The 9,499-nt window shown below is 44.8% G+C and overlaps 1 protein-coding gene across 1 annotated transcript in view; it reads right to left on the bottom strand.

Annotated features, from left to right (window-relative positions):
• PLBD1 (phospholipase B domain containing 1) overlaps positions 1 to 9,499 on the bottom strand; it is a 45,644-nt gene that overhangs the window by 7,165 nt on the left and 28,980 nt on the right. Inside the window, exons 7-10 of the mRNA XM_065658582.1 lie at positions 5,504 to 5,704; positions 5,250 to 5,390; positions 1,812 to 1,997; positions 588 to 694 (exon numbers count right to left, since the gene is read on the bottom strand). Of these exons, the coding sequence (XP_065514654.1) occupies positions 588 to 694; positions 1,812 to 1,997; positions 5,250 to 5,390; positions 5,504 to 5,704 (635 nt within the window). The remainder of the gene's footprint in view (positions 1 to 587; positions 695 to 1,811; positions 1,998 to 5,249; positions 5,391 to 5,503; positions 5,705 to 9,499) is intronic.

The following is a 9,499-nucleotide window of genomic DNA, read 5'->3' as shown; positions in this document are numbered from 1 at the left end:
TACCGCGCAAGCTGCCTAGAAAAACTGCTGCTTTCTCCAGGACAGTGGGTCTAAGGATTTTCCCCACATCCCCTTAGAAAACAAGCGGTTTCACAGAGAGGTGGAGCCCTGGAGCAGGGTGACTCACTAGAGAGCCAGGCTTTTTATCAATGTAAAGGTAAAATGAGGCTGAAAACACATTCATGTGGGCTCTGGGGAGGCATCCACACAGTCCCCATGAACAGGAGTCTGAAGCTGTACAACAGTCACCTTCCCTGCATGATGGAAGACTCATTTTGGGCTCCTCCTACTGCAAGGCTTTGGGGTTTAACCCCTAAACACTGCAAGTTCCCATGGACATAATTCTTTCACACACCTCCCCTTGTACCCTCTGCCACTGTGCCAGGACTGGTGTCAGGGACAGAAGATGCAGCTCTGCACAGAATTACCATCTCAGGATCTGCCCAAGCACCGGGACAGCATGAAAAGAGGGAAGAGACAGGCCTGGCCATGTCGGCCCTAGTGCAGGGAAACGTGCTACGGGTCTGACAGGAGCACAAACAGGCTGCAACAAGCATTCAGCAGATATTGAAATAGGGGTAATTTACCTTGGAGTCATAGCAGCCTGCAGGCACTGGAAAAGAAGGATTCAAGTCTTCCCGGCAGCAAATGGTGTTGCAAGGATTGTGTTCAGCATAAGGATCGTGCTGGTAGTCTGGGGAGAAATGCGGTGGGGAGGGAAGGAAAGAAGAAAACAAGTTAGTCTCCTCACAAAAAGCTGATGCAAAGTGCTTGAGCCACTAAAAGCTGGATAAGCATGCTGGCAGAAACACAGATGTACCACATTCCTCTCATGCTTCTCCCCAGGTACCACCTAGACATCAGTTCTCGAGACAGGACATTAAGTAGACAAGCTCCTAATCCAAGTCCATACAGCTGTTTCTGCATCCCAGGGGCACTACTGCCAACCTCTGACCAGAAACACCTGCAACGGTGAAAGCTTGCAGGAACTTTGTGAGGAAAAATAAAAAAAAAAAAAGAGAGAAAAAAGGAAGGAGGGGTGAAGGGAAAGGAAAAGTGCAGCAGTTAGAGCCTTTATTTTCCTGTTCTGGACTAAAATAAGTGGCAAGGAGCAAAGCCTTCAAACACCCACTGTAGTAGCTGCAAGCTAGGAGGGCAAGGTGGACAAGCCTCAACGTCTCTGAGCATCCTGCTACTCACAGCCCTACAACGGCAACACTCCACCCTGGGAGAGGCCTCCAAACCCTCAGCCTGGTAATCAGCATGCTCCTTATAACTGGGAATAAAAACATAGCATCTAAACCTATCTGCACTTAGAGGTGGGATAGCCAGAAGTTAATTAAGCTGGTTTTAATTCAGTTAAGGAGAAACCTGTCAGGGAAAAGCAGAGCATTACCTGTGAAAGATCATTTGCCTGATCAGGGAAAAAAGATCTGAAGTTTTACACTAAATTCTCTGGTCTGATCTGACCTAACTGTTGCTTAGGATTTAAGGTTTTCTAGATTGACAGGCTATAGGTGTATTAGGTAACAGCAGTCCACAGAGTCTCTTGGAGAGTCAGAAGCTCTCTGGAAAGGTCAAACAGCAAACCCAAAGGCGCTCCTTCTAGAAGGAATGCAGTTTTGTCTCTGTTAGAGTAATTTTAGCCTGGTTTCCTACATTGACAGTAAGCACATGTTATCTTTTGCTCTGCACCTAGGGTGATATAACTCTGATCTGTATGTGAGGCTGTAGCTTCCCACTACGATCCAAGGAATTAAAGTAACACTGCTTTCTTAAGATCAGTTCTACAACACAAAAAGACGTCTTACTGTTGTATCTCATTATGTACTTCATGCTTTCCAAGTTGGTCACCTTGCCCTGGTCGCGACGGAAGATTTTTGCTCTTGGAGCAAGCTCGTAAGAGAAATCCATTCCATACTTCTCAACGTACGCCGCATACCCACTGAGATTGTAAATCTTTTCATGGAAAGGGATATTGTATGAAGGCCAGTAACCTGCCAGAGACAAAACCCAATCTGTTAATTACTTAGAAAAGTTGAATGCTCTTGCTTATATCAAAAGAAAAATAAACCGTTTTCCATACTGCATTGCCTGAACAGCATGTTGAGGAATAACACATCAAACTGGTTTGAACACAAGAAAATAAGGCAATAGTCACTGGCATGGCCAGAGATGACTCCCAGTATAACACTACTGGAGACTGTACCCAAGTAACCTGCCCCAAACTTCCACCCTGAGGACTCATCCTGCAAAACAGCTGAGATCTGACTTGCAGGATTCTGAGGTGAACGCACAGAGCAGCCACAGCCCTGCAGAGGCTTCCCCACTCATCCTCAGAGGAATGCAAGATCATTTACCTCCACCAAACTTCCCAGCAAGAAACCTGAAGTCACTCCTTTTTCCCTCCCTCTGCCCACCTCACCAAGGCAGAGTCACACCTCGTGCTGAGGTGTCAGGGATGGATGGACACAGACAAACACACACGGACCACCGAGCCAACAGGGGTGAACAGGAGGCAGGACTGCAAAGAGCACACACACGCTTTGTGCGGTGGTGGCTGAAAAGCTGTGGTTGCACACGGTGAAGAAGGGAAGGGCCGAGGGGGAGCTGCACATTCTCCAGTATCTGCCTTTGAGGGTTGAGAAGTGATTGAGCATCACAGCAGAGTCCTGCCCTAAATTTTCGAAGAGCGAGTGCGAATCCTGCAGTTTTGTTAACTCTAAGGGGCAAGGTTACCAGCCAGAACTCCAGAGTTTTAAGTAGGTAACATACAACTCTGTGAAACAAGTCCAGTCTAGAAAGCAGAGAAGCTTGTAAAGAGCCAGGAGACCATTCAGGTCAGGATCTGGGTACAGCAAGTTCTGCAAGAAATAAAAATACATACCTATACCTTAACTTCTTTTTTTTTTTTTTTTTTTTTTTTTTTTGGCAAGGTGGGCACCAAGGAGTGTTCAGGCAGAGAGTATATAACATGAGCTAGTCCCAAGAGCAGCACACTTTCAGGTTCCCTCCAAAGCACTTGTGTTCCTGTTGTTGGTGGGGAATGTTGCTTCTCAGATCACACAACATCAGGATTTGGCTGAGAGATTCACTACCCAGACACTGGTAAATGCAGCACTCTGTGTAATAACATCAGCCCAGCACAACGTGAGGAGTCTCGCTGTAAGATGCTCCAGAAAATCCACTGGGGCACACTAGGAGTGATACACACAGATACAAACCAAACTTCCTGAAGGAGAGGTATGCAGCGTAAGCTTAAGGACTGCTATAAGCTGGTGAAACCTGCCTGCTAGGCCTGGCAGGGTGAACAGTGACAAAAAACAGCAAACAGCAAAAATTCTCTGAAACAAGATGCCTTCTCCTCTGCCCATCAGAGCACAAGATCTCAGCAATATCGAGAGGCAGAGCAATGAGAATATTACACATGTGGCGGAAGAGATCAAGATCTCAGGTTCGGATCTGATGTGTTGCATTTGATGCTGAGGTCGATGTGCTACTCGCTCATCATCAAGAAGCACAAACTGCAGCCCACTCCTGTGCCTTGTCTCTATACTAGAGACAGTATTGCCTCCCCCTGGAAAGGTCAACATAAGACATTCCTGGTTTTCAGAACTCACCTGCACTGGCCTACAAAACAAGCTGACAGAAGCCATAAACAAAACAAAAAAAACCCTTTCAGTTTTCAAACCCATACAAGAAAATGTTTTTTCCTCAGATACAGGGCTTACTACAGCAATGCCTGCCTTTTCTCACCTGAGAACTCAATTCTTATTCTCTGTTGCTTCTGGGTTTATGCTTGAAAGACACTTAAAAACCCAGTGCTGCTGGAAACTCACTTTGACCAAACCAGAGTGTCACAAGTGCATTATCTTTGGATACCAGCTACAAGGCAATTATGTGCCAGAGTCAACTACTCTACAAATGCTTTAAGCCAGCACTGCTCTTGAGAAAGGCAAACTCGTCCTGCACCTGGGCTGCTCCAAGCACCTGGGAACAAGGCAGGGGCCTTGATGGGACTTGTCTGGTGTCCTGCATAGCGTGGCGGAGTCCAAATCCGCTGCATTCAGAAGCAGTTCTGGCTTACAGCAGCTGAGGTCTCCAAGGCAGCACTTGTGGGGTGTTCAGCCCACCCTGTGTGCTGAGGACTGTCCTTCTGATGTTTAAACTCCCAGAGACTGACTGCTGCTTTATCCAATACACACAAGGTACGTTTAGATACCTGGCAAAAGCCATACGGTACATGTAAAATAATATGTTTCACCACCTGAGCTACACACAGACACAGGAAGATGAGGTGCAAAAGCCTGCTTTCAGATCTTCAACAGATAAAGGAGCCAGAGAAGCATAAGGGAGAGACACAGGATTTTTCCAAGTTATTAATGAGAACCATCTTATAAAACCATATTGACATTACAGCAATGCCTAAAATAAGCCAGAACTTTCCAAGGAACCAGACACAATGAAAAATTCTAAAGGGAAACAACCCCAGCTGCTAACAGAAATGCATGACCAGTCATTTTCATGATGAACAGCAATTCATCGATTCACCTCTTCGGCATGTGATTAGAGATGGGAGCACAAAGCACCAGACACACATTTAAATTTGTGGAATGAGCTCAGGCTTTTGGATGCTGACAAAGTGCCTAGAAAACACTTGTGAATGGAACCTGACAGTGGGCATTTTGCTTTACCCAGATTTTTACTTGTTTGTTTTCTGTGGAGTTGTTGCTAGGGGATTAAGGAATATTTTAAACAACAAATATCTATCAGATAACAGAGCTCCAGAAAAGTGCACGAGCTGGTTCTAACATAGAACTTCTCTCATATTTAGAAGTTCATCTCCTCGCAGGGTGACCCACTCACCAAATATTTTGAGTAACCCACAGGGTCACAGTTATTTAGTAGTGCTTCAAACAGACCTCACTTTTTTCTTCATGGATCTCTGAGACAGGACAAAATAATACTGGGGGGGGAAAAAAAGAAAGAAAAAGAAAGAAAATAGAAATAAGTCTATTTTTTCCCTCTCCTGCTTCTAAGAAACACAGATGCTCACCACATTTCTGCCACAACATACAGGAGAAGTTAATACAACACAATAGACCTGGCAACAGAGGGATGCTCTCACAAAGCTTTCTAACTTAGCATTAGTCTTCACTAAACCCTTGCCATGTACAAAGCACAATTGTCTATCAGCTGGCACAAAGAGATGGCTTTCCTAAGCCAGTAACTACTACAGGAGCCATTACCTTTCCGGAGAACGTTCGTTTGATCAGAATACTCCACAAGGGTTGGGATCTGCTCAACAATGTACAACGCACCCTCATCAAGGCTCTTCTGCAGCCTGACCTTCTTCAGGTCCAGCACCATGTACTGATTGTTGTAGGTCCCTTGGTATGAGAGCAAAGAGTGAGTTACATGTCCTACCTGGGGAAGGAAAAGGGTTCAAGGGGGAGAGGGAACACATCCTTTTTCTCCAAAATTCCTATGAAAGTGTACTTACCAGAGTTGCACCTCGAGAAGGTTTCTGCCCAAGTTTTGCCATCCCCTGCCATCATGTTCGCAATGCGGACCCTCTGCCAAGCAAACAGGGATTCAGGCACTACTTGCTTAAGGAGGGTTTCATTGAACACACTGTTGGTGGTCTGCAACATCACTAAGCCGCTGCCTAGTATGTAAAAGTCATCCAGGGACACCAAAAAGCCTTAAAGAGCAATAAAAAAAAATTATCTTTTTGAACTTTTGATCTACTCATAGAACAAAACAGAGAGACAAGCCAAGAGGATGTGAATGAGTTAATGTGTATGTGTCTGAAATCAAACTGTACAAATATTAAAGATGAGGTGGCAACTTCTGAAAGTGCTTTAAGGCCACCTGGCAACACAGTTTCTCATTTATCATGCTTTCCATACACAACCTAATTCTTTGTCTACAGTGTTTGCTTCATATTTGCATCCCAAGCTTGGAAGTTTCTTCTTCATATGTTAAGCTATGTCCCCTCCTTATGCTGAGGATGATATATTGTAAATGCCTAGTGAGTGTTTGTTTCTAACAAAAAGCACCTCTTAAATCATAAACCGCATCCTGTATACGGGAGAAAGTTTTACCTGCTCCTCTTTCTGACATGTCATTGGGTTTTTATGGCCCATCAGCCCTGCAAACTGAACACAGTGATGGATCTCTGGGCAGGATTCCCTTCCAGGTTACATGCCAACAGAAATCCCAGGTCCAATTGCAGATCCCAGGCCAGGAGGTGGCAGATGGAGCTGCAAAGGTCAGCTGTAATGCCATGGATAGCATGGTGACTACTTACAGAGCAGAAATAACTTGACTTTGAAATTCCCCAGCAGATACAGGGCCGCCAGACTGGGGAAGAAAGGGTGTTAACTGAGCTCCTGATGGGGAAGTCATCCAGAACCCAGTATCTTGTTAATGAGTTTTTAATGGTATCACTCTTGTCAGAGTACAAAATGCTGCACAACAGTGTAATAGTTGAGTTCCACTATGAAATCTTCTACAGCAAGCTTTATAATGCCCTCTGCAAGCAAACTAAGATCAGCAACCCATGACAGCCAGAAAGAAAACTCAGCTCTGCCTCCTGTTCCTGGGCTTTCATGAAAAGGCAGATCTCCTTCAAGCAAAAATAATGCTTAAGGGCTCTGTTTCTGCAAGATTTCTTTAAAGTCTCAAGTTCTCAAATCGGAATGGGTTCAGGAAAATATACATTGTGGTCACCTGTTCTCTAAAATTTATGTCAGTACAGAACAGGCAGAGCACCCTGGCAGGTTGTGGTTCCTCGTATTTTACTCTTGGAGACAGAAAAAGCGCATCAATAAATTATGTACATCAACAGCAGAGCTCCCTCTTAAGTAAGGACAAGAAGAGAAACACTCTAAACCTGACCCTGCCAGTCTATTTTATACAAAGACGTGGGACCCTCCAGCAATAAACTGTTGTGTAACAAGTCGAGTGGTTGCCTGGAGTTCAGAAATGAAATTGTTAAACAACTGTGATTCAAATTGAACACCAATTCCCATGGGGGTGCCAGTACCAAGTGCCCTACTTCAAAATAAACTAAACAGTTTTTTCTTCTTTTTCAATCAACAGCTGAGATAAAATAGAAGAACTCAAAGCAAGTGTCAACACAAGGAATGATGCCGAATTAACTGAAGTTTGAACTCTATAATTCAAATAACTTGCAAAACACAGCTAAGCTGAAAACCACGGCATTTTCTTCAAGGCCTCAGTATTTACCTAGTTTTATCCTGCAGTGTTTTATAAAACAGCGTGTCCTCAATGATACACTATTACTAGCCTAATTATTCTGAGGAAACATATATATACACCATTTTGACTTAAGGCATAGACACTCTTGAAACAAAGGGAAGTTAAAACACATACAACAGGTTTACCCAGGGCAAAGACATCCACAAAAACAAGAGCTGGGTGAAGCCTAGAGCTACTAACATATACTTGATGTCCTCTTGTGTCATTCTTGCCTTCTTACGTATGAGATTATGCTGTAATTGAAAATGTCTTTTATGTCATCTGTTATCTCCCTGTATGTTTCATCTACTTTTTCTGTAAAACCATCTCCTATTTTTACCCAAAACACTCAATCAAATTTGGTGTTGGTTGGTTGGTTTTGGTTTGTGGTTTTTGTTGTTTGTTTTGTGGGGGTTTTTTTGCGGGGAGAGGGGTTCAGGGTTTTCAGGGGTTTTTTGTGTTTTGTTTGGGGGGGTTCTTCTGGGGGGGGGGAGGCAACGTTTTGTTTTGTTTGTTTTCCTCTCTCTCTTTCTACATAGAAACAAACAAAAGCACTTCTGATTGCATCTCTGCATCTGAGCCATTTAGATTCAGTTTCCAATCACCACTGAAAAACTGAAGTTTCCAGAGTCTGGAGTTTCATTCATCATGACAACATTAATCAGCCAAGAAAAGCAAAATATTTTTTGAAATCTGAGCCGCAGTGCTCTCCAGAGAACCAGCACACCAAGGAGTATGTGGGGGGTAAGAGGTTCCTGGCAGTTATTGTTCCTGAGGAGGCAGGCTGCTGCTTTCTGAACCAGATGGCATCAGGTTTTTTGGTGTTTTAAAAGGTCGTTGTGCTCATTCAAGCACAGAAAGGGTCAGTATTACAGGCTGGAAGTCAGAGACATGAGGTCTATCCACCACCTCACAGAAATGAGAGTAGCTCCCGGCTGAGATGCTCAATGCTCTAGGCTACAAACACGCTTGACAATGAGAAAGGAGATGTCTTCTCTGGATTAGTTTTCTTAATCCCATCAGCAGCTGCTTCTCATGCCGAGACTGAGCTCCTGCCAGCTGCCTGCTTCCCACTTGCAGACCTCTCCTCGGCACTAAGAAATAGCACATCCCACACTACGGCTCTGGCTTCTCACCTCCAAAGTGCATCAGGCATTTCCTCTGCTTCCCTCCAGTTGTTGGAGGGAGCAGGGAAGCAAGAAACGGTCTGGCAATACCTCATGAGCAAGCTGGTCCCCTGAATACAAGGCTACCACCCTTTCCATGTCTTGTTCCTTCTACCTTTTGCTCAGGCTGTGGGGAAGGATAATGCTGCACTTTCTGATCCTGCACTCACACCAGATTACTTCAAGGCAAGGGACACGTTACCTCCCTCTCCTGCCTTAGCACCACACGAGCCATCCATCAAGACAGCTTGTGCCACATCGTTCCCATGTCACAGCCTGTCTCAAGCACGCAAGATCCCGACAGCAGACCAGAGGAGCAAAGGCAGCAGCAAAGTTCTTCTCAGTTGTTTTACTTAAACTGCTAAAATCAGAGTAACAGACTTGACAAGACTGTGGCTCAGGTCAGAGAAAGTAGGTCTCTACCCAAACCAGAGTGCTTGGGTCCAAATGGCAGGTTCGCTTTCCTAAATGGTCTTCAAAACTAACTGTTCAAGAAGTGGTCCACCCAAACGGACAGAAATCTTGGGAGCTGCTGTCCAAGGAAAACTGCAGCTTTAATCAGTTAATTGGGCTCATTTCTTTGAATGCCTCAACAAGGCAGCGCAGAGCAGTGACTGCACCGCAGGGGTGGGGACAGGACATACTAGATACACAGGACGTATTAGATATGTCCTGCAAAACACAGCACCTACCTAGTCTCTGTCATCTCGTTTCTTACCCTCCCAAATGAGCACAGCTTCACTCAACATTTGTGACCAACTGCAACGTGTCTGTTCCATTTAAGTGCTCTCCGCCGGGTACAGATTCACCAACTGCATTAAATACGTATGTCCAGAACCTGAACAAGACACTGAAGTCAGGGGTGCCCAAGCAATCAGCTCAGAGACTTTCCTCCTTTCCAGAAATTCATAGGGCTGTCCTACATGCAGCTCTGCACAGATGCCTTCAACAGAAGAGAAAGCCAAGATTGTGAGCAGAGTCCAAGTGAGGATTAGGATTAGTGTGGAAACGAGGAGCAAGTGGCTAAATCATGCTGCAAAAGCAGAGATAACTACTACTGCTCATCT

Source organism: Caloenas nicobarica, chromosome 1 (assembly GCF_036013445.1).
Source record: "Caloenas nicobarica isolate bCalNic1 chromosome 1, bCalNic1.hap1, whole genome shotgun sequence".
NCBI lineage: Eukaryota > Metazoa > Chordata > Aves > Columbiformes > Columbidae > Caloenas > Caloenas nicobarica.
The sequence above is the reverse complement of the archived record's forward strand: the minus strand, read 5'-3'. Positions and strand labels throughout refer to the sequence as shown.